At 32.4% G+C, this 25,349-nt stretch overlaps 2 protein-coding genes across 2 annotated transcripts; both read right to left on the bottom strand.

The window, feature by feature from the left end:
• Positions 1-1,710: 1,710 nt before the first annotated feature.
• Positions 1,711-5,758, bottom strand: LOC149479069 (uncharacterized). Its single transcript, XM_089709098.1, has 2 exons — positions 4,446-5,758; positions 1,711-2,779 (listed from the first exon to the last, which is right to left on the bottom strand). Exons 1-2 carry the CDS (start codon positions 5,756-5,758, stop codon positions 1,711-1,713), a joined length of 2,382 nt encoding a protein of 793 aa, XP_089565224.1.
• Positions 5,759-6,098: 340 nt separating this feature from the next.
• On the bottom strand, positions 6,099-7,442 carry LOC149479068 (uncharacterized). Its single transcript, XM_089708884.1, has one exon. The coding sequence runs from the start codon at positions 7,082-7,084 to the stop codon at positions 6,326-6,328; it is 759 nt and encodes a 252-aa protein (XP_089565010.1). The 5' UTR covers positions 7,085-7,442; the 3' UTR covers positions 6,099-6,325.
• Between the last annotated feature and the right edge of the window lie 17,907 nt (positions 7,443-25,349).

Below are 25,349 nucleotides of genomic sequence, written 5' to 3'. Positions count from 1 at the left end.
GTGGGTACTTTAAACGTAATTGCATTGTTTTACGACATTCAAGTATACTTCCTTGAAAATTAACTTCTCTAATCGATAAAGAGACTCACTTCTCAATAATTTATTGTTATCATTTTTTATCGGAAACGCTTTTCTGATAAAATGTTTGCACTTATTTTTTATTAGTGTTTGTAGGAATTTCTTAAATCTATCGCAGTAAAATTTAATTTAGGTACTTAATAAATATGAAATATTGAAGCGTATTTATTAATTATATAATCTTACACGAAGTTACAAGTTCATAAGATAAGTTATTGTAAGAGCAAAACTATATATATATATATATATATATATATATATATATATATATTATTTTTAATATAAAAGGAACGCCAGTTTAATATTTTTTATTTTTTCATGTACCTACCTGCTTCATACGACATTTATACAAAAATTATATAAAAACTATTTATAATTTAAAAATTGTTCAATGTAGTTAGACAAATACATGAGGGCTATCACTAGAAGCGTCGCATATTTTTCTAAAAAGTCGTGTACACTCTTTTGACGGGTTGACAAAAACAAAAACACAGAACAACAAAACCTATAGTGTATCTACACTTTTTGAGCTTCTCTCTCTTTTATATGGATATTTTATATGAAACCGACGTTCTTTGAACAGCCTAAATTGATTTCTACGGAACTTGATTAAATCGCAAGGGAATAGAACTTTCTAGGTCTTTACTTAGGCACGAATTTGAAGTATAGATTTATATGATAGATGCAATCCGTTTCGATGCATTGTTTGATTATTATATTACTCGTAGGCTTTTCTTTAAATATTGGCATGTATGGAAAAAAGAACTAAGTTTTCATACAAATACGTAACATAATATTATTTAACAGTCTACATTTTGTTTATATGTGTATATTCTCTATATCAAAAGATATTACTTATGTCGATGAATACAATAAAGTGCTTTCATTCATATTTAATTTAAGATTATTGTGTAAGTACATTATTATAAAAACTTGTAAATTAACATTTATGAAGTAATGAAAACATAAGTATTTAGAATTATACTAATAGCATAAAAATTAAGTCCAAGTTACAAATTCAAATTAAATGTGAAATGGCGAAAAAGTTTCTAGAATTACACTCGCAAGCTTAATTTTATTTACAACTTAATTATCGCATTTAAAACCTATAAAATGGTAGTAAAAAGGTCTAACTGGAACAGATTGAAGCCCGCATCTTAAACTATCGACGTTCTAGCCAACTAGAAACCTTAGTAATCGAATTTCATCCACTCTTTCAATTTAAATGTAAAAGGACGCTAGACGCTATATCTATCAAGGGCTAGAATATTAATATTTAATGGAAAAGATAAATTTTTGTTAAAATTGTATCATACATTTGTAATGCACACACTTGGATAACTACTAAATAATGACTACGTAACGGATTTTGATGCGGTTTTTTTTTTAATAGATTGAGATTTCAAATGGAAGGTTTTTGTATATAATTTATTAGGTTTTAGACAAAGCGGGGGCGAAGCCGCGGGCGGTAAGCTACTAAATAATACTGACACATAATCTGTGCTAGTGATATTATTTAGTAGTTATAATAATAATAATATAGCCTTTATTCAGATCACTTAATACAATGTTTTTTATACTTATGTAAAGAACTAACATTAAAATCTTAAACTTAATAGATATGATAAAAATTTAGACTAATATTTGTTGTTTAGTTATCTTTCCTAGATCTGTTTGCCAGTCGGCAAAGGCCTCCTCCAACCTCTTCCATTCCTTTCTTTCTTGAGCCACTCTGTTCCATGTGGCTCCTGCCACTTGTCGAACGTCATCGTCCCACCTTTTCTGTGGCCGGCCTCTTTTCCTTTTACCTTCCCTAGGGTACCACCATGTCACCCTTTTGCTCCATTTGTCGTGTCCTCTTACCAGGTGACCAGCCCATCGCCATTTGAGTCTTTTGATTTTGCTTATTACATCGGTAATTTTCGTTTTGTTTCTAATGACGATTTTTTTAATTCTGTCGGACTTTTTAATGTTGAGCATGCTCCTCTCCATTGCATTCTGGCAAGTTGCCAATTTGTTTGAGGTGGCCTGATTCAAGGACCATGACTGACACCCGTACGTAAGGACAGGTAGTATGCAGGTGTTAAAAAGTTTGCTTTTTAGGTTTATATGGAGCTCTTTATCTTTCATAGCCTCTCTTAAACTCCAGTATGTTTTCCAGCCATTTGTAATTCTTCTGTCCACTTCCTTCTGCATAGGATCTTTTAGAGTTATGAGCTGCCCTAGATATACGTACTCGTCTGTATAGCTGATTTGAGTGCTTCCTAGATCTATAGTATGTTTGTACCCGTTTGTCATCACCCTAGTTTTTTCCGGATTCATTGCCAAGCCTACTCTCTCACTTTCTTTCGCAAGTTCCTTTATCATTCTGGTTAGGTCTTCTGCTGTTTTTGCCAGTAAAACTATGTCATCAGCAAATCTTAAGTGCGATAGCAGTTGACCGTCTATATTAATTCCGAGATGTTCCCAATTGAGTCTTCGGAAGATTGATTCTAGCACTGCGGAGAATAATTTCGGAGATAGAGGGTCTCCCTGCCTTACGCCTTTTTCTACTCTGAAAGGAGTACTTTTCTTTTCTAGTTGGATTCTTGCTCTGCTGCATCTATATATGTTTCTTATTAATCGAATGTACTTGTGCTCAATTCCTTGTTCTAGTAACGCTTCCCATATTTTGTCATGTTGTAGAGAATCAAATGCTTTACTATAATCAATAAACGCAATGTAGTATATGAGTTGGTATTCATTGTATTTCTCCAGAATGGAGAATGTTCACTAATTTTGATTATTAGCACTCCATATTCTCTGTCAAAAATAAAAAATACTAGTGAAAAAATTACTTCGATACGTCAATTAGTTTCCGATTTAGAAGGAAAACAAGTTGTAAACGCCCGGTGATGGTGTGACGTCACACCACAACACGCTCAATCTGGCTCACTCAGTCCGCTAGCGATCGCGCGCCCGTGCCGTCGAAATTATAATTAAATACTTTTAAAAATGTCCAATCCAAATACCAGAAAATCATGTGTTGTTCCTAAATGTAAAAATACAACTACCAATTCGCCGGATAAGTTGTTTTTTATAGTTGCAAAGGACGTAAACAAAAAATGGTCAGAGGTGTAAAACCTTTGGTGTCAGAATTTTCCGTGTTCTTACATAGTACTACATATTATAATAACATATTACAAATCTGCGTAGGAGAAATAGCCTGTTCAGAACTTCTTAGCTTAATAAATTATCGCATCCCATCCAGATCAACACGCTCAAAAGACTTATTTCATATACCGACCGCCAGAACCAATACGGGTCTTCGTGTGCCTCTTCACAGAATGTCTAGTTTTTATAATACCTATATGAATGATCTTGATATATTTTCTTGTTCCTCTTCGTCTTACAAAATGAATGTGAAAAAATTGCTATTGAACATGTAAGAATGTTAATATGTAAAGATTTTGCAAATACGTAGACCTATTTACCTCCGTCTTTATGTACGCATGATAATATTAATCAACGATTGTCTTTTGTGGTTTTTTCCTTGTCTTTCCTACTGCTGGGTGTTGGCAAAAATAATATTATATGTTCACAGTGAAACCACTATAAGGAGGCATTTTCATGTATTTTTAGTTAATAAGATTTTTTTTTTGTTTTATATATCTCTGTCTTTGTCTCTGTATGTTTTCCAATAAAGAAAATAAAATAAAATAAAATAAAAAATATTTTGAGAACATTGCAGCTGTTTTGCGTTATCCTTTGTTTTCTATACAAGTTTTAATATATACTAGACTGTGCTTCTGCTCTACTCGTATGGGCTAGTATAGGTAGATGGCTAATAAGATTTTTTCTTGTTTTAAGTTGAGAATGATATGGAGAACTATACTAAAATATAAGTTGGTGGGGGGAAGAATTAAACAAAAACAGGGTATAGTTCCACACAAATTCAAATGTCAGCAGGAAAATGAAGATAAACCTCAGAGATCAGCAGTGCAAAAACGCCATCGTATAGAATATTTTGAGAAACTTTTAAATAAAGATGAAACTTTGGCATGAATGTTATTTTATTAAACGAATAATAATTACTATTATTGGACTATTAACGAAATTCGCGGACGAAAACCCATCAAAATACTGCGCAAGCTATTACACCTACTACAGCGCTGCCGACTTGATACTAAGCGCGGGGGCGCGGCCGCGCGGCGCGTTGTGACGTGACGTCACAAGCGGTCACGTGACTTTAGCGGGACTCGATATTTTTCGAAACTTTGAATGCGTATAAAATCAAAACTACTTGGTATTTTTGAATACGACAAAAACTAGTGTATTTGTATACATACAGGCTTTACTGAGACACAATTTCAAGGGATTTGGCATACCTAGTAACATTCTTCATTTGGCGCACTACGTGAATGTGGTCGATTACTGAGTAGTCTTTGCGGAATCCTGCTTGCTCTATAGGTTGGTTTTCGTCTAGGGTCCTTTCGATCCGTTTTAGGATAATTTTAGCAAAAATCTTATATACATTCGACATAAGACTAATAGGGCGATAATTTCCTATGTCATATTTATCACCTTTCTTATACAGTAGGATGATGTGAGACTTGGTCCATTGCTGGGGGATGGTTTCTGTATTCAAGATATCATTGAACATATCTGTGAGGATAGGTAGCAGGATCTCTTTGCTATATCTTAAAATTTCATTGCTTATGCCGTCGGGCCCGGGTGCTTTCTCACTCTTTTGGGTATCGATAGCCTTACTGACTTCTGCTTGGAGAATACTAGGGGTGTTCGAGGTCTCCACTAGATTGATTTCGGCTTGTGTAGTGTTGTTTTGGTAAAGTTTTTTGTAGTATGATGTAGCTGTTTTTAGAATGTCAATTCTGTGATGATCAAATTTTCCTCGGTCGTCTTTCATTTTTACAATCCAGTTCTTCGTGCCAGTCAATTCTTTGAGTGCTTTTTTAGTTCCACCGGTTTTCAGTATGTAATTTTCTATCGTTTGCATCCTTCGTTGTTTTCTATCCTTTCTAATACTTTCATTGATATCTTTGCTGATTTTGGCTAATTTCTGTCTTCTATTTTGAGTACTTCTTTCGTTAATAAGGTGATTTCTTTCTTCTAGGAGTTTTATAGTGGCTGTTGATAGTATTCCTTTTGAATCAATTTTAGTATCTGCTGTGAGTTTAGTTTGGGTTTTGATAATATTCTCTATATAATTGTATTTATCCTGGGTTTTTAATTCCTTAGTATTCTCTTTGAAGTCTTTTAGTTCAGCTCTTAGGGCTGTTGTTATTTGCTCCAATTGCTGTTCGTTGAGTTTTGCGTTTCTTGAGTCTTGTCTCGGTCTAATCTTCTTTGGTTGATTTATTTTGAGCTCAGTTCTAAGTAGCCTATGGTTGGTATTGAAATTAAATCTTTTAATGACAGTAAAGTTTGTGAAGTAGCTGTTTCTGTTGGTCATAATGAAATCAATTTCATTTTTTGTTTTACCATCCGGCGAGATCCAGGTCCACATGCTCTTTCGGTTCTTCTTGAACATAGTATTTAAGATTGTTAACTTGTTTTCTAGCGCGAAGTTTGTAATTTTTTCCCCATTTCTGCTTCTAGTCTTGTTACTATATGAAAATTGTCCTAGTATTACGTTTTCTCCTGGGCGTCTTGCTCCAATTTGGCCATTGAAGTCACCCATGACTATAAGGTTTTTATGGGTATGCTCTTGAATGGCTTCGTTTAAATTATGGTAAAAGTTATTTATCGTTTCTAAATTTGATTGCTCTGTAGGTGAATATATTTGTACAATAGACCACGGTTTTTTATATCCTGGTAGTTTCAAGTTCATAATCGCTATCCGTTCTGAGATTCCGATGAATTCTTCCACGTATTGTTTTAAGTATTGTTTAATAATAAATCCTACCCCATATTGGCCTTGCGTCTCCCCTATTTGATATAGTAAAAAGTCTGGATGACAAGTAATACTTTCGCCCATTCTTCTCACTTCGCTCAAGCCAATGATGTCCCATTTGATAGATTTTAGCGCATATGACAGTTCCGTAAGGTTTTCTTCTTTTCCCAAGGTGAGGACATTGAGGGATCCTATGTAAATTACTGATTTTTGGTGATTGTTGTCTTTAGGGGTTGGAGGGTTGTGGTCGCTTTCCCCCTCGAGGACCAGTCGGCTTGGGGGAGTTCGTTGGTTTTTTGTTTCTTTATTGGTTTCTTTGGTTGGTTGTGGTTTCCGTTTGCCGTTCTTTAGTTGCTATTGGTTTTTATTAGTATTAGGCATGTTCGAAAGGGAGCTGGATCTATATCGCATTAAATCAAAAGCATTAGTCCTGTTTGTCTTCGTTGTGTTTAGGGTTTGTTGCTTTTTTGGTTGATTATTATCTGAGGAGGGTGAAGCGGATATTTCCCTTTTCCTTTTCTCTTGGCTGTAATTGTTCTCTTTTACAATTAATTTATCATATTTCAGATACGCTATGTTGCCCTTTTGTCTCTCTTCAGTTAACTTGGCTTGCAGCTCTTTTCTTTTTTGTAACACATCCTTCGAATAATCCTCCGCAATGTATATAGTTTTTAGGTTTTTTTTACTTCTGATAATTTCTGTCTTTTTCCAGTTGTTTATAAATGAACACAGTACCGGTCTCGGTTTACTGTTCTCTCTCTTTCTATTTCCCAAGCGATAAATTTTGTTGATATCGTATTCTTCTATTTTAATATTCAAATCTTGATTGAAGGTTTCTTTGAGCTTTTGTATTAGTTCATAAGAGGATTTTTCGTTTTCTTCTAAGCCGAATATTATAATATTATTGTTTTTCTCAGCCCTCTTAAGATAATCTACTTCTTTTTCCAGTTTTTCTATTTTAGTTTTCAGGTTCTTATTTTCTTCTATAATAGGGATTAATTTATCATCCATCTTTTCCATAATGCTATTTGTTATAGAATCTTTCAATTCAGCATTTTGACTTTGCATCTCTAATTTCATTTTTTCGAATAATATTTGAAATTGACCTTCCATCTTATATTTTTTTTTACTACGTGTAATGAGACGCAATAGTAAAAGATAGTAGAAGATATTTTTCACAATTGGCAACACTGTTTAATATGTCAGATCTATTGACGTTTGCTACAAGTGTCACTGAGTGAACGATTTTGTTTTCGTATTATCTAACCTCTAATCCAATAGTTGATATTGTGGTTGTAGATTCACGGTGATTTCCAGTAATCGCACTTCACTGTATGTTTTTAATCGCTTCCAAGAGGTCCCAGTACTGTATCGACGAATACTAGCAACCAGAAATTACGTTTACTATTTTATTTCGCTTAATTTCTCTCGGAGTTTATCACTGCGGTGTTTACAGTTCTGATGCCGGAAACGGAACTTATTTAGTAGTTATGAAATACAAATTCAAAGATAGAGTTTTTATTACGAAACAATAGGTATTTAAAATGCGTGTACCTATGTATGTTTACTGGCGTTTATTTGTGAGCTTTATTATACAAGGGCTTAAAATTGAAAATCCCTAAGCCTATTCACTTTTCTTTTAAATAAGTCCAGATTATAATTATCGGGAAACATGGAGGCCGGACGATTATTCCATTCCTTACTGGTACGCACGAGAAATAGAAAATCTGAAAAAGTTCTCACATTATCTAGTTTTAAATACAATTTCTTATTTAGATTTTGAAGGCAAACGGATTACCTCTCTTTATATGTAATAAATAGTCCTAAAAGCCGATATTTGCATAACAACAAGGATAATATATTCATTATTTATACAAGAACAAGCAGAGCACGTACTCATTGGACTTCTTAATACCATAAAGGGAGGAAAACATTTTTTGGGTCAACGAAATGGCGCATTTATTTCAAGTAAGCTTTCCTATTGGGTATAATGACTGACTTAAATCGATGAATAATTCAACTGTGATATGTTAATATCAAGTTTTGAAGGATTTATTATTAAGGTTGAGAAGTATATTATTATATTATAATACACATAGAAAAGAAGAAGTAGTAGTAATTAATAGCCTAATATTTTTTACTGATGACATTCCCGACTTAGTCTGGTTTATTATTAACGAAGAACTTTTTATGGTGCGTTAAAATAAAATAAAATAGTATAGTTATGTTAAAAAATCGTATAACTCACTAAAGGCTCGTAAATATTCACCAATTAACATTAATAAAATCCCGTCTTTCCACTGACTTATCTAACAAGAGGCTTATTAAAATAAATCTTCGATTAAACATTTAAAGAGGCGTTCAAAATGACAATCAATATTCAATTCAATCGAAATTTGCGAGGAAAGCGCTAATAAATGTAATTTATTAAAATCAGGCCTTGGGCGCGAAGGCAATTGGGTTCCGTAGCTAAGGCGAATGCAAATCTTATAACGATATTCCGTTTTACGAGTTTATCTTTTTTATAATGTAGATACAATTTTATTAGCGCCTTGTAAGATGAGAAAAACGTAGAAAATCCAATCATAAGTTGTAGGTATTAATTTATTTTATAAATCTCGGATAGACCTAAAGGAACGTTAAATTATTTTATAATAGCTTTCCGCCCGCAGCTTCGCTCGCGTTTTCAAAGAAAAACCCGCATAGTTCCCGTACCTGTGGAATTTCCGGGATAAAACCTATCCTATAATCCAAGTGACCCTCTATATGTGTGCTAAATTTCATTGTAATCGGTTCAGTAGTATTTGCGTGAAAGAGTAATAAACATACATACTGTCATGTACACATACATCTTCACAAACTTTCGCATTTATAATATTAGTAGGACATAGAAAAGTATGGTTTGTATTGCTGCCTTAACAATCTATCTATCGTCAAATTAATCCCTTCTAGGAAACCATTAATGGTTCATGTACAATTTCATTAGTCTAGAATCTAGATGGAACAAACTTTAAACCAATTTAAAAGTATAGTGTACACTGTACATACTACCTACACTATATCTTCTTATCCATAGGTAAATTAAATACGGGAAATAAAAATGTATTTTGTACTTGTAAATGTATAACCAATAATTTCCATCATATTAGTTGTAATATCTTATATATAAAATTCTCGTGTCACAGTGTTAGTCTGCATACTCCTCCGAAACGGGTGGACCGATTCTCATGAAATTTTCTGTGCATATCGGGTAAGTCTGAGAATCGGCCAACATCTATTTTTCATATGTACCACGGGCGAAGCCGGGGCCGCTAGTTTTCTATAAGTATGAACAAGTAGGTAATTAATTACTTGATTTAGAATAGAATTATTCAATTCTATTCAAGTTCTATCAACTTTATTACAAGCTTACGACCGTGCCAAGTAAAAAAGACACAATAATTCAATGTGCTATTTTTACAAACATACTCTTGAGGTTTATTAATAAAAATATCCTTTTCGATATTATAATTCCCTGGTAATGACTTCGAATAATACGGCGACAAACAATTTATACTTTTCTTCTTTTTTTAGAAAGTAAAAAGAAACACAATAATTTAATGTGCTATTTTTACAAACATACTCTTGAGGTTTATTAATAGAGATAAATACCCTTTTCAATATTATAATTCCCTGGTAATGACTTCACATAATACGGTGATAAATAATTTATATTTTTTTCCTTTTAATAGGTATGGTAGATAATTGGGCATGTCACACACAAAGAATAAACATTCCCAAAGGCTCGACACTGACAATTTACTGCTTTAATAATATATTCGGATGGAAAATCCCAATCACTAACTACTCCCTTGAGGTAGTTAGTAGTTATTATAGATATTTAAGGAACAACTTAATATAAATCTATACTTATATTATAAAGCTGAAGTGTTTGTTTGTTTTGAACGCGCTAATCTCAGGAACTACTGATCCAATTTGAAAAAATCTTTCGATGTTAGATAACCCATTTATCGAGGAAGGCTATAGGCTATCATCACGCTAAGACCAACAGAAGCGGCTCCACGCGGGTGAAACCGCGGAGCGGAGCTAGATACGTAATAATTTTCATACTCATTTATATTAATTGTATTCGTATAACGTTAATAGTTATTCTATTATCATGAAAATATATCACATTAATTTTAAAATAATTCCTCAAAATGCTACACTGAATACAATACAAAGTTTTTTAGTGTTACGGATCGAACCCACTGCCTGTCACTCTATTCAACAGTTTTTTTACTAATATTTAGGTACCTTCATTATTTGTCAATTTAATTAAAAGACGTAGAGTGAACAGGTACCTTCTAGGGAAGCGCGTTCCATCTTAGACCACATCTCAGCTTAACATCAGGCGAGATTGTGGACAGTAAAAAAGAAAAAGACAATAAAAAAAATACTCTAACACTATATTCAATACCTAACGTATATTTTCGTACATTATATTTTATCAATTCTACTTAAACATACGCTAAACAGAACCATGATACTCGGTATAAGGCTTGCCTTGTCCCTGGTTTGCTTTTACCCCATTTTTAACTCGCGTTTCCCGAAAGCTACATTAACGATATTAGAATTTCAAAGAACAGTTATGAGTTTCAAATCCTACAGGACTCCATTAGCTGGAATACTTTCATAAAATATACCTTTGTTATTGTCACCGAAGAGAATAATATATTCACTAACGGAAAAGTGTTGGAAAACTTCAAATGAATATCATTTAAAGTTTCATATTTTTGCAAATTCTCAATATTTTGGAACAATGCAAGTGTTTTTCCATCGATTCTCATAAATTAGATCGTAATAATAATTTAGTAGAGTATAGGGTGTGCTAATACAGATTGCGATCTACAATGTTAAAATGAATATTAATTATTGTTAGTAGAAACGAAGTAATAATGTACGTATATACCTTATACAAACATCATTTTTCCTTTTCAATAATTAACTAAAAAAATATTTAAGGAACTAAATTTCAAACTCTATAAAAAACGCTTCAAACTTATAGGCATACCATATACAATATAGTTAAAACATCGGATCTAAACAGCCTAACTAGACGTCTGTTCGACGTAGAATATTGAAGATAATACTGCCTCTAACATAAGACCACTCGACCAATCGGATTGCAAAGAATGCTCTAGAACTTTTTGAAAATAAGTAAGTGCTATTCAACCGCATTCAATACGAGCATGCGATAGCCTTAATAAGACAAGTGAATGTAGAATATGCTTGTGATTCCGGTGAATTTGTCGTTGAAAAAGACACTCGTCTTTTCACAATTGAGGTACCTAAGTATATAAAATTACACATTTACTTGGTTAAGACCATGCTCAATGCAATGTATTTTTTTATAAAAATAAACTTTTTCGAATCATTGTAATAGATTCACATAATGTAACATAGAAACATTTTTAGATGATGTTTTAATTGGAACCTTAAACATAATTAATTCATGTAATTATCGTGCAATCTTACATAATATATTTTTATTTCAATCTACCCTAACAATTCTTCTTCGTTATGATTTGGGATAGCCTATCATCATAACACTATAAGGTCTCAATTCAGTTACTTAAAAACTAGAATTCACCTTTTCTTCATTCGAGCTACGTCTACTGTGAGACCTAATGAAAATAATTAACAGAGACATACAATCATCAAAACTTTATACACAGCAATAGCAAAACAATAGTAAAACAGTGATAAAAGTGAGATTCAAATAGTTGTAATGTTTAAATGAGCATGTGGCAGCATGCCAAAGTTAATCTGAACTTTTCGAATACAATGAGAGCTAAGCGCTTTAGAAGTTGGAAAATGAGGTTTCGTGCGCAGCTTTTTAAAAATTTAACTTTAGAAATCGCACTAAACAGACGTATTTTTGGCTTTGAGCTTTCACATTGTTGCGTTTTATCGTAAATGGCTTTTTGAGTATATTGTATGGGGAGTTAAAATTGCTTGCTTCGGTCAGAGGGATATTAAAAGAAGGGAAGGGAAGGGAAGTTCCTTCTATAAAATATTGGAATGTTTAAAGGATCAGAAGCGTTAGTGGCAACTAGAATCACAGCGTTAGCGACGTAATTAAATCTATTTATGTATTAACTGCAGTCAAATAAATATTTAAATGATCTATAGTAGAGAAGAAGTTATACAAATTCGTATTGCGCGTATACATATCTGCATAATGTTACGGTTATCAAGGTAAAGTAAACACTGAAATAACTTGTGCATTATTCAATTCATGGAAGATGAAAATTATACAATTATGTGCTGTTACATATTTTTAAGTAATTACAAACTCAGGTCTTAAATCTAATGTTTTCGAAAATCTAAAAATAGAAATAATACTCCCCCTTGAGAAACTATTATGCTTTGATTCTAGGCCTAGTTAGCTAATGGAAATGACTTGATTCAGTCCATCCCCAGGGACTAAACTCATCGATCTTGGTATAGCTGCTTTTGTATTCGAGTGATTATGTAATATTGACAAAATTATCTTGGGGATTAATAATCGTATTATTATGATGGATAGGAAATATAATATGTGACTAGCTACTTATCCCTGCTTTGCTCGGGTTGAAGGAGACTAAACATAATATTCTTATAGCTTTAGTTGTTCGGTAAAGATGTAACTTTTAGGTTAAAGAATTTTGAAATCGAGTAGAGTAGTTTTAAGTTAAGTTTTAGCAAATAAACAAAGTACAGAAAATCATATCTTTACTGTTTGTCATATTACTATACATGGTGTAATCGTTAAGTGTGCACAGGCGATTATTCCGTAACTATTGCAGACTAGCTTTCCGCCCGCGGCTTCGCCCGCATTTTCAAAGATAAACCCGCATAGTTCCCGTTCCCGTGGGATTTCCGGGATAAAACCTATCCTATGTGTTAATCCAAGTTACCCTCTATATGTGTGCTAAAATTCATTGTAATCGGTTCAGTAGTTTTTGCGTGAAAGAGTAACAAACATCCATACATCCATACTTACAAACTTTCACATTTATAATATTAACAAGATTTCCGCCCGCGGCTTCGCCCGCGTTTGCAAAGGAAAACCCGCATAGTTCCCGTTCCCGTGGGATTTCCGGGATAAAAACTATCCTATTTGTTAATCCAAGTTACCCTCTATATGTGTGCTAAATTTCATTGTAATCGGTTCAGTAGTTTTTACGTGAAAGAGTAACAAACATCCATACATCCATACATCCATACATCCTTACAAACTTTCGCCTTTATAATATATATTAGATATTAGATATAAGATAGATATTAGATATCAAAAAACTTTGTACTGATATCGAAAGCCCTTTACCTAATGAGTAAAATGAAAATATTAACTTTTAAAAAATAAAACGGGAATTAACCAAAAATTTTCGAAGTAATTTAAGCACAAATTCAAAAAAAGAACCAAAATTTTTCATATTACATGTTTAGGATTGTCATATCTCATACTAAATGTATGGGAGTGTTTGGTGTAAAATTTTTGGATATTTCCCGTTTTATTTTTAAAAAGTTATTATTGTCATTTTACTCATTAGGTAAAGGGCTTTCAATATCAGTATAAGGTTTTTTGATATCTGCAATAGTTACGGAATAATCGCCTATGCACACTTAACGATTATACCCTGTATACGAACTGAGGTTTTACTAGTAAATGAAATAAATATTTTCCTTTATCATGAAATAAGGTTCAAAATATTACGCTAACGTAGAAGGGTTCAATCCCCTACAAGAAAAATAGAGAGTCTATTGTATTTTTGTAGTTTCTGAGTATTCACGTATATTGTATAATGTATCATCACTACATAGTATAATACAAAGTCGCTTTCTCTGTTCCTATGTCCCTATGTATGCTTAAATCTTTAAAACTACGCAACGGATTTTGATGCGGTTTTTTTTAATAGATAGAGTGATTCAAGAGCAAGGTTTTAGTATATAATTTATTATGTTTTAGACAAAGCGGGCCAAGCCGCGGGCGGAAAGCTAGTACTCAATATTTATCAAATTACGAGAAAGGTTTATTTGATCAGTTTAGAAGTTAAAAGTTTTGTATTGGTCTGGAGCATGATAGCGTTTTGTTATATGTCAAAGAATATTTATTGCTTTATGCCAGTTTCTTAGTTTTGCCGATTAAAGAAAGTTTTTAAGGGACAACGTGTAAGTTTGAATTGTTATTGTAAAAAGTTAGGCAATTGCATAGAAATCTAAATAACAAGACACATAGAAGTGCTATAATGTCATAATTCGTATGAAAACCGCTGTCGCCAAAATCAACACATTCAAACCGAAAGCTAAACAGTACACACAAGTAAACTATGCCTTTTATTGGACAGCTTGATTTTAGTGAAAACTAACTTAACTATTAAATTAAGCTTTTGAATATGTATCCTAACGCACGAATTTACGGTTTATTTTAGAATAACATCCCTAAGTATATGAGACTTTTTGCTCCAATACGAACAAACGTGATAATAAGAATGGTCGACTGTGTCATTCATTGTTATTTCGATTACTATGGTGACACTCGTAATACTTGTAAATATTCTATAATTTTAAGGAAAAACGGCATTATTTCTAAAAAAAAATATTTTCCGATGAAATATTATTCCTTTATAAGTATAATTACAACTTGTGGAAGAATTTCCGCAATGGGAATTGCTGAAACACACCATGAATACACTCATACGTCTCCAGAGCAACTGAACAGTGACGAATGCACTGGTGATGTGAAAATCACCTGAGTGGCGACAAGGTCACGCACGCTTACGACTTCTAGTGTCTTGTTATTTAGATTTCTATGGGCAATTGATACTGACAATAACTTATGAATTACCTACATACAATATAAAAAAAAATTAGTTGTCTGTAAAGTCGGTTTACTGACGATAGTTGAACGTGACAACGTCCGATTGTGCTTCTTTGTCGCTCGTTCCGCGCTCTCGCTTCCACTTCAAGCCTTACATGGAACGCCTCAGAGCGAGGTAACATGCATGAGTCATGTTTTTTCGTGCGTGCAGCCAGCTCTATCGAATTATAAGACGTTGCCACGTCAAAAAACATAAATAAACTATTAAACCTTTAAGTATAATTTTACAAGATATTTTAGATTAATTATCATAAAATGAATTTTTTCTTGTTACATGATCTTAAAATCAACGTCGAACATTAAAAATATAGATTTGTCCCAAAAAAACGAAAAAGGACGAATTTCGAGCAACCCAAACCAATATTAAGGTTTTAAAGCGACAAACATCAAATATTTGTACAGAAATGCGTTCCTTATTTTCGTTTTGAAATACGGGCCGTTACCGGGAACATTAAAATTTCAATACCGATTGCGACATGAAGAAAAAAACCAATAAAATGATACGAACAATACCCTATACTTTATAGTACTTAAAACGTCTTTGAGTATAAAAAATTGGCGCAAACCAAAAGCTCCTACGATTCGTGGCGTAGAGCTTTTCGATTCCGGGTGTATTTTATGTTATTCCTGCCCTAATAAATGTAAATGTACATTATTGCAACTGTTATTGGCTTTATTGCTCTTAAGGCCGATATTTCAATCCATAGTTAAAACTTATCCGCCCAATAAAGTATTTACACGATAATATTAAAATGGCTTCCGGTTCGAGTGTCAAATATAACAGACGTTTCGAAGTTCGCTCCGTTAACTTAAATTCTAAACTGTGTAAAATCTTCATTAAACTGTAACCTGTGCAAGTGATTCCATAAGACTAAGATTGAAGTGTGAAAACAGTGATATAAAACGCGTCAATTCATTACAGAAGACGAATTAAGTGCAAAACATATTTATTAACCTACAACTATAAAATTTGCTTTGACAAGTGACAATTGACAGTTGACACTCTAGTCTACAGTTAGCAGTGCTACCAACATAAGAATTTCATAAGACGTTCTGTACTACGTGACTTCATCTTCGAGTGTTGCCATTTCTAAAATTTATATTTATATAAAAATAAATAAAAATAAAATTGAATAATTTAATAAGCAAAAAATAATAGTAATATTTTACAAAATAGATAAGACAAAAACAGCAACTTTTAATATGGACGACCAAATGCAAATGCTTTTCTCGAAAATAAAACTTGAAATGGAGAAACAAACCGCAACATTAACAGAATCAATAACAAGGGGGATATTAGAGGAAATGAATAATAAACTCAAACCTATTTTAGAAGAAAATCAACACCTAAAACAGGAAATAGAAAACTTAAATGAAAAACTAAAACATCTGGAATCTGGGAAAAAGGCAAATAACTTGATATTCTATGGCTTCGAAGAGTCGAAAGATAACACCAATATAATAGAAACTATAGTAAATACTTTAAAACAGTCTGGCATGGAAATTAATAAGCGAGATATAAATAAAGCGTATAGACTTGGCAAAGAAAAAGGAAAAGCTAGACCAATTTTAGTGAATATGCTAAATGTCTGGAAAAGAAACGAAGTATTGCGAAATAGGAAAAGCCTGCCCAAAACAGTTTTTGTTAAAGAAGATTTTAGTAAAGAAGTGTTAGAAAAGAGGAGAGAACTCATACCTCAACTAAAAGAAGAACGGAAGAAGGGTCGAATAGCATTTATTCAGCACGACAAACTAATTGTCAAAGATGATGTAGGGACTTCACGGGATAAAAGGAAGAGAGAGCAATCCAACTCGCCAAAGACACCTACTGACGTCAATGATGTTAGACCAAAAATTAATAAAATAAATGCATTTGAACGAATGTATAGGAACAGATCGCAGTCAACGTCAGATTTAAATAAACAATAGCAACTAACACACGTCGGAAACCGGAAGAACACAACGAACAAGACAAAACAATTTAACGACATTAACAAAATAAACTCCATATCGCCCCCAAGCCGGTTGGTCTCCGTGGGGGATAATGACCAATCCCTTCCAGCTCCAATAACAGATAATAATAATAAAATAAAAACAAAAGGATACAACAAATTTTATATTTCCACCCTAAACTGTCTAACATTAAGAACACAAGAAAGACTAATAGAACTAGAAGAAGCGCTTACAAAAATAAAATGGGACATAATAGGACTAAGCGAAATGAGAAGATTAGGAGAATGTATTGAAGAACATAAAGATTATTTATTATTTTATAAGGGAGAAACAAAAGGAAGTTATGGTGTAGGCTTCATGGTTAAAAAATATTTAAAAAGAAATATCATTGAATTTAAGGGAATCTCGGAGAGAATAGCTATTCTTAATATGCATTTAAAAGGTTATAAAAATATGTGGTCTATTGTACAAATATATGCTCCTACTGAACAGTATGAAGATCATACTAAAGACCTCTTCTATGAACAACTATCATTAGTTCTGAAAGATGCACATAAAAACATTATAGTTATGGGAGATTTCAATGGTAGAATAGGAGTACAACAACCAGGGGAAGAAAAAATACTAGGCAAATACGGTTTTGGCAGAAGAAGTAAAAATGGAAATAGGATGATTAATATGGCACTTGAAAATAATCTTGCATTTATGAACAGCTTCTTCAAAAAAAATCCCAACAAAAAATGGACATGGCCGTCTCCGGATGGATCATACAAAAATGAAATAGACTACATAACTTCAAACAATAGAAAAGCATTTCAAGATGTAAACATTTTGAACCAGTTTAATTTTAATACTAATCACAGAATGGTGAGAGCAACTCTAAATAAAACCGAACCAAGAAAAAGTAGAAACAAATTCAATGTAACAGCACATATAATAGCAAATCAACATTTCACAAATAAAGCAATAAATTTAACTGAAGAAAAATATATTAAAGAAATAACTGAAATATTTGGACCTCTATTCAATAAAATTAATTCCAAACCAAAGTCAAGCCGTATGGATGATGAAACTAAAAACCTAATTGACAAAAGAAGACACCTTTTAAAACATAGAAAAGACCAACAAAACCTTAAAGCAATCTCAGAAATAAGTAAAAGAATAAGTAATAATATTAAAAAAGACAGAAAGAAACGTAGAACAAAAATTTTAAACTATCACATAGAAAGGACAGGTGGAATCAAAAAAGCTTTAAAAGAACTGAATGAAACAAAGAAATGGATACCAAATGTTAAGAATATATTAGGAAAATCAACCACAAAAAGAAAAGATATCATAAAAATTGCAACTGACTTTTATAGAGAACTTTACGCGGCAGAAAATATATCAGAAAATAACGTAAATATCGAAAGTGACGACATAGAAGATATACCAGATTTCCTACAATCAGAAGTAGAAAACGCTATATTAAGTCAAAAAAATGATAAAGCCCCCGGACCAGACTATATAACAAATGAGATGATAAAAGTATCAATCACCAAACAAGAAAACCTAAAAAAACTCACGGAATTATACAACACCGTCTTAAGAACAGAGGATATACCATCTTCATGGACTAAGAGTATAATTATTCTGCTGCATAAGAAAGGAGATAGGACAGTTATTGAGAACTATAGGCCTATAAGTCTCATGTCAAATATCTACAAGGTATTTTCTAAGTTGATATTGAAAAGAATAACGGCACTCTTAGACGAACAACAACCTATGGAACAAGCTGGCTTTAGAGCGGGCTTCTCAACGGTCGATCATATGCATGTCATAACACAGCTCGTAGAAAAATGTCAGGAATACTGCAAACCTTTATACATCGCTTTTGTTGACTACACTAAAGCATTCGACTCAATAAAACATAACTCACTCTGGAAGTCACTAATGCATCAGTGCGTGCCAAAGAAATACATCCGCATAATTAGAAACGTATACACGAATAGTAACGCACAAGTTAAACTAGAAACAACTGGTGAAGAGTTTCCGGTAGCTAGAGGAGTAAGACAGGGAGATCCTTTATCCCCAAAACTTTTTTCGGCCGTATTGGAAAACATATTCAGGCAATTAGACTGGGACAATATGGGTATAAATATCGATGGGAAAAAACTTAATCATCTAAGATTTGCGGATGACTTGGTATTAATATCCGACAATGGTAATGCGCTTCAACATATGTTAAAACAGCTGGAAGATAAGAGTAGGGAAGTTGGACTTACAATGAATAAAACTAAAACAAAAGTTATGACTAATAGGGAAGAAATACCGATTGAAATTCAAGGTGAAACAATTGAATACGCGAAAAGCTATACATATTTGGGGCAATTAATATCATTTAGGGACCAGACAGAGATTGAAATAGAGAGAAGGGTGTCTTACGCGTGGAACAAATATTGGTCATTAAAAGAAATATTTAAAAGTAAATATTTTCCAATAATATCGAAAAGAAAAGTGTTCAACTCATGTATCTTGCCATGCCTTACTTACGGGTGCCAAACATGGGCACTAACTCAAAGACATCTTTTAAAACTAAGATCATGTCAAAGGGCAATGGAGAGAAGTATGATAGGCGTAACACTTAAAGATCGTAAAACAGCGGAAGAAATAAGTTCAATAACCAAGGTGGAAAATATAATAAAGAAAATAAGGCAACTAAAATGGCGATGGACGGGACACATGACTAGGGACAGTAAAACGAAATGGACACAAATATTAACAGAATGGCAACCACGTGATGGAAAAAGAAGGAAAGGTAGACAAGTGAAGAGATGGATAGATGATATTAAAAAGATTGGTGGAATAGTATGGACCAGATATGCGAACAATAGGAATGAGTGGAAGCGGCTGGAAGAGGCCTATGTGTCACAAGACACGCTGATCACCAAACCGGAAAATCCCATGTGTTAAATAATAATGTTTAAGATAGATTTAGTTTTATATGTATGTTTGTATCAGCAATAAAGGCTTAAATAAAATAAATAAATTAAAATGTCACCCGTAAACTGTCAAATACGGCCAAAGAATACGTTTTTGAAATGGTAGTTTAGTACGTTATTCGACGAATAAGTATTAACAAATGATTAAAAAATCAGCCCTTATACAGTATTGGAGGTTATTACAAGTATTTATAATTTCTTTATTAATTTACTAGATCAAGCATTTACATTTGAATACAGCTGAAATGTTGTACAAAATCTGTAAAAGATAGTCATGTTACGTATAAGCCAAAGCTACAGACTTCTAATTATATTACATTGGTTTAGTTAAACTGGTCCCAGTTGATAAAGTTAAGCTTTTTCCAAGTTATATTTAGAGCAAAACTCACAGTAATATAGCTAAATTCTTACTACGTCTTATCTTAAATGGTAATTTCATCTCAAAATATATAATCCTCTCTCTACGTAGCTTGTATTCAAAGAATTCTTCATACAACTTACATTGTATCTATTAGATATCTAGAAACTGTAACGAATACTGTAAACTGATATAAAATAATATATTATTCTATATGTATCTTTCTCATCTTGTAAAATTTTTAACCCTTACTCAGAGCTGTTTTCTGTCAGTTAACACCCACCACATTTTAACAAGATCACCCTTTTGACAACCAAGATGGCCGAATTTTTTGTCCAACTACAAGATAAACACCAATATACGTCCCGATATCACTGTTCATACTCTCAAGTAACCACTTGAGCGCGTAACTCAGCCCACAGGCCAGGCTTTACGACCTCCCCAACTATTTTACGACCAAGCCCTGACTGTGATTCGGCCATCTTCGTCTTTATTAACAATTGTATTTCCGAGCGATATAATACCAGTTATTTTTGTCACATTACTGTGCTTATGATGTTCGTGTCTGTGTTTAATATAAATGTTAAGGGCTTACGCTTATGTAAGATCAAGTATCTTTTGCATGTGTTGTTTAGATGACACCTACTTGTCCCTAAAGAAAATCGATCAGTGAAACAGATGTATGGATAATGCATCTGCCCACTAGGGGACGCCGGATTTCACACTCTCTCTCCATAACTTGTATTACAAAATATTAATTTATCATCAATATTCATGTTTGTTTCAAAACATAGTTCCTACGTACAAATTTACAACACAAAAAATACGTATTATAAAAATATAGGTACAAAATGTTACATAACATGGTACCTACCTTATAAATTTATAAGGCATAAAAAATAATAATATGCTCGTAAAAATTTAATACATGGCTCCTAATACTTATTTTTACAATGTAATTCCATTCGTTTATGTCCATTCAAGAGCTATTTACAAAAGTTATATGATTAAGTTTTAGTTTGAATCCGATCCAATATGGTTCGTTAAACTCGTCTACTTTTTTCTTTACATTCACTTCACAGACTTACTATTGGAATAAATTATTTTAAAAAGCTTTCGCTTGTTTTCTCTTCATTGAGATTAAATTCATATACACATTCTTTTAGCATTCAATTAACAATAAAAAAATATATATTCTACAATTATACATTATAAATCAATGTAGTATTTACTTGCGTTTGTTTCTATGCTAGTATTTTACATAAAGAAATTAAATACTTTTAAACGGTTTTCATATCTGTATATAATCTCCACGTGACTACTCTCACTATAAAGTGTTTGAAATGTCGGGTCAAATAGGTAATACAATGAAATTAATAAATCGCTTTTGAAATCGAAATCGTTAAAAAGTCTTTAATTTCTAATTAAATCAATGTTTCAAAAGTTACCTTATCAACTATAAATTATCATAAACTATCTTATCTTAAGCACAACACATCCTCATAAGTTTAAATATTGAATAAGAAAACCTTTATATCTCAATTCACAATGGTCTTACATACTAAATTGTATGCATAAATGAATTTAATTGTAATTATATTTTATATTAATTCTAAATAAATCTAAATCTTCGTAGAATCAGCTTAGTTCCTCAGGTCATGGAGGCGAGAGAGTACCGGTGGAATGCACATATTCCTTCGCCTGCATAACCTCAGGAGCTAAGCACTCTTCTTTACTCCGCTTAGCTCTTCTTAGGTCTTCTTTTCTCTTCTTGTTTCTTTTTTCTTGTTTTATTTAATCTAGGGGGAATTAAAAATGCAAATCAAGATTAATTTAATATCATTACATATTTTTGAAAACAAATGTGTGCGTGTACTTAGTGTACACACGTAAGAAGTGAAACTTCTTTATGACCTTATTTTTCAAAAAATAATTTACTATATGCAACTTTACAGAAATACGTCAATCACGCGTGGTAGGGATGAAAACAAGATGGCGCGTAACGGAAAAATGTCACGCGTAACGAAAAAATGTTACACTAAATTTTTTTCCAACCAAGTAAAAGAAGTTTCACTTCAACAAATAGATACGTTTCTCTACAAAAATCAAAATATAATTACGGTGCGTTTACATCAAACGAGCGACTGCTCAATCTACTATGTCAAATTATTTTAGTCTAAACAGCTTAGAGCATTCTTTCATTGCTCTTACTGCGTTCGAAAAGATTCCATGCAATGTTCTAATACTGAATAACACAATATGAGTTTTCGTTTACACCAAAAATCACGAAATAATGATCTTGCTCTAGCTATATTCGTGTGATGTAAATGCACAGTTATAAGAAGTTATCGTACCTACATTTTGTTTTGATGAAGTAATGAATGCCAGAAAAAATATTAATGGCCGGTTTCACAACTTCCGGATAAGTTCTGATAAGTTTATCTGAAAGTTAAAATTATAAATAAAATATGAAAATTTATCAAAAATCTAGCTATTAGGGACATTACTAGCAAATTGAGAAAGCTCTTAGTGTCTGTTATACAATATTTAAACCTCCGTCTAAGGTAAACAGGTTTTACAATCAACAAAACAAACAATATTTATAAAAACATTCGCAAAATATAGTATTTTACGAGTATTAGGGTATTCATTATTTTGTTTCTCTTAAAATTCATTATTACAGCGTTATAATAAATAAACGTATTCAACAAATTAATGAGAATTTCGCACTCGTAATAAAATATGAATATTTATTAAAACAAAAATCAATATTCATTAAAACAAAATAAATTTTCGAGGATTTATTTTACATCACAGAATAATTTTGTAATACAAGTTATGGGAACCATACACTAATAAACAAAAAGTACACCCATCCAAAACCATTGATTGTTAAATAAGATTATATGATAAAAATGAATGCTATACAAAATTGAATATTTTCATCGGTCATTCACAGTTATATACCATTTATATACACAGTTATAAATATGTAATTCTATCGTGACAAAGCGCTTCCCCATTGTACAAAAAAATAGTTAATACTTAATTATAATGCAGGACGCTACTGTCCACTTCACTAAAATGACTCGTTAGAACTCAATTAGAAGCAATCCTACAGAACCCGTGTAATAATCTGACGGTCCTAAATAGCCTCTTTTCGGTAATAGCCGGCATTTTGTCAACTTAATGAAATAACTCCACACATCACCGTCCGAGCCAAGTATAAATGGTTGAATGTCTGAAGCTATTCCTTTTGTATAATTTGACAATCAAAATGGCGGAATTTCTGTAATTTTTATCAGGATCCCGCTAAAATACTAAGTGAAAATACAATTTCTGAGATACGCTTTTTAGGCTAATCGCGAATGAAATGTCTGTACCATAATAATTTATTTACTCGAATGAAGACTGGAATGTATAAACATAAAAGACACATTTGTTTATTTCTTGTAAACATAAAGATTACAAAGTAATTAAATAGTAACGTGACCAAAATAGCGTGGCAGTATTCGAAGTAGGTATACTATAAAATAATTTACTTCTTATATAATATAAAATTCTCGTGTCACAATGTTAGTCTGCATACTCATCCGAAACGGGTGGACCGATTCTCATGAAATTTTCTGTGCATATCGGGTAAGTCTGAGAATCGGCCAACATCTATATGTACCACAGGCGAAGCCGGGGCGGACCGCTAGTATTTATATAAATTCCTACTTCTCTTTCTGGAATTAAATAAATAAATTAACATTCAAGATACACTACAACTCTATTCTGTATAATATATGTCTATCAATTCATTGAAGTACCTACTAAGTTCCTAGTACTCAGAGAGAAGAGCAATATTCTGCTTCAATATTAATTATTAATTGATTGAAATCGGAGGCCTTAACTTCACCAGTTCAATTGTAAAGATACTAAAGAACTTAAAGATATTAATTTGCACATGAATTGCATACTATCTTCTAAAAATAGGTATTTGCTACTCGTGTTGGAAACCTAAACTATGTTTACATTGCAAAATTAATTCAGTATTTATACTAGTAACATGTTATATTTTAATCATCTCTACCTCTACATAACATTCATCATATAGAATATAGAAGAATATTATACTAAAAAGTAATGTTTTCTGCGAAACAAGAAAATACAAACAGTATGTGATTTAATCTGCACGGTATTGCTTCCCAAGAATAGAGAATACAATGAGCCGATGTTATTGCACCATCTAAAAAGGTAATATGCTTTAGGAAAGCTTCTTAAGTTTCTTTATAACGTCGTAGTTTAGCGTATCCATTAACAGACTTACAGACTTTTTGACGTGGGAAGTTAATACGTCTGTCTGTGCAGCAAATTCCTATAAAGTGTAATATGAAAGTTTAATATTATTGTTTATATGTACCAGTCTTTAAAGTTGGTTAAGAACTGTCATTGCACTAAAATAAATAGAATAAGAAGTATGAGTGGATAATTATAGTGTTAAACTTACCTACACCTAGTATTATATTATCTGTGCCTACACACACTAAATTACAATAATAAATTAAGAAATATCAGCATTTATCAGTTAAAAATCCTTGTAATATGGAAAACATAAAGTAACTTTACCGCGTATTAAATGAGTTCTTATGTTATTTTAAAAAAGTTTGTCGTCAATTTTTCTCGGGAGAAGAGACATTCTAAATCGTTGGTCGTTTAATAAAAACCTTGACTAAGTTACTTGTCAAAGTTTTCGTGATCAAAGTAATGACATTTGACTTTATAATCCATACTAATATTATAAATGCGAAAGTAACTCTGTCCGTCTGTCTGTTACTCAATCACGCCTAAACTACTGAACCAATTTGCATGAAATTTGGTATGGAGATATTTTGATACCCGAGAAAAGACATAGGCTACCTTTTATTGCGAAATATCTACCACGGGCGAAGCCGGGGCGGACCTCTAGTCTTTAATATACAGGGTGTCCCACTTTTGGTATACTAAGCGCGAAGGGACTTGTAGTTTTGCATACACTGATCACGTAAAAAATACTCAAATAACAAAATTACGTGAAAATTTTTTTGCTAAATTTTTCCTTAAAATCCATGTATTCTTTTCTAGCTTCGCGCAGCCGGCATATATCGCTTTGCTAATGTGAGCATTTTGTCTATGAAAACATAATCTTAAACGATAGCT

The sequence above is a fragment of the Colias philodice genome, chromosome 21 (assembly GCF_061535455.1).
Source record: "Colias philodice isolate Cphi_HAF_F1 chromosome 21, ilColPhil1 Martin Lab GWU primary, whole genome shotgun sequence".
Taxonomy (NCBI): Eukaryota; Metazoa; Arthropoda; class Insecta; order Lepidoptera; family Pieridae; genus Colias; species Colias philodice.
This window is presented reverse-complemented; position numbering and strand designations above follow the sequence as displayed.

Excerpts from the sequence above, each read along its gene's own strand:
- LOC149479069 (XM_089709098.1), bottom strand. The coding sequence starts at position 5,758 with ATGGGTGACTTCAATGGCCAAATTGGAGCAAGACGCCCAGGAGAAAAC. Across the intron at positions 2,780-4,445 it reads CAAATGAAGAATGTTACTAG|TAAAGCATTTGATTCTCTAC; the intron begins GTATGCCAAATC and ends TATTGATTATAG.
- LOC149479068 (XM_089708884.1), bottom strand. The coding sequence starts at position 7,084 with ATGGAAGGTCAATTTCAAATATTATTCGAAAAAATGAAATTAGAGATG.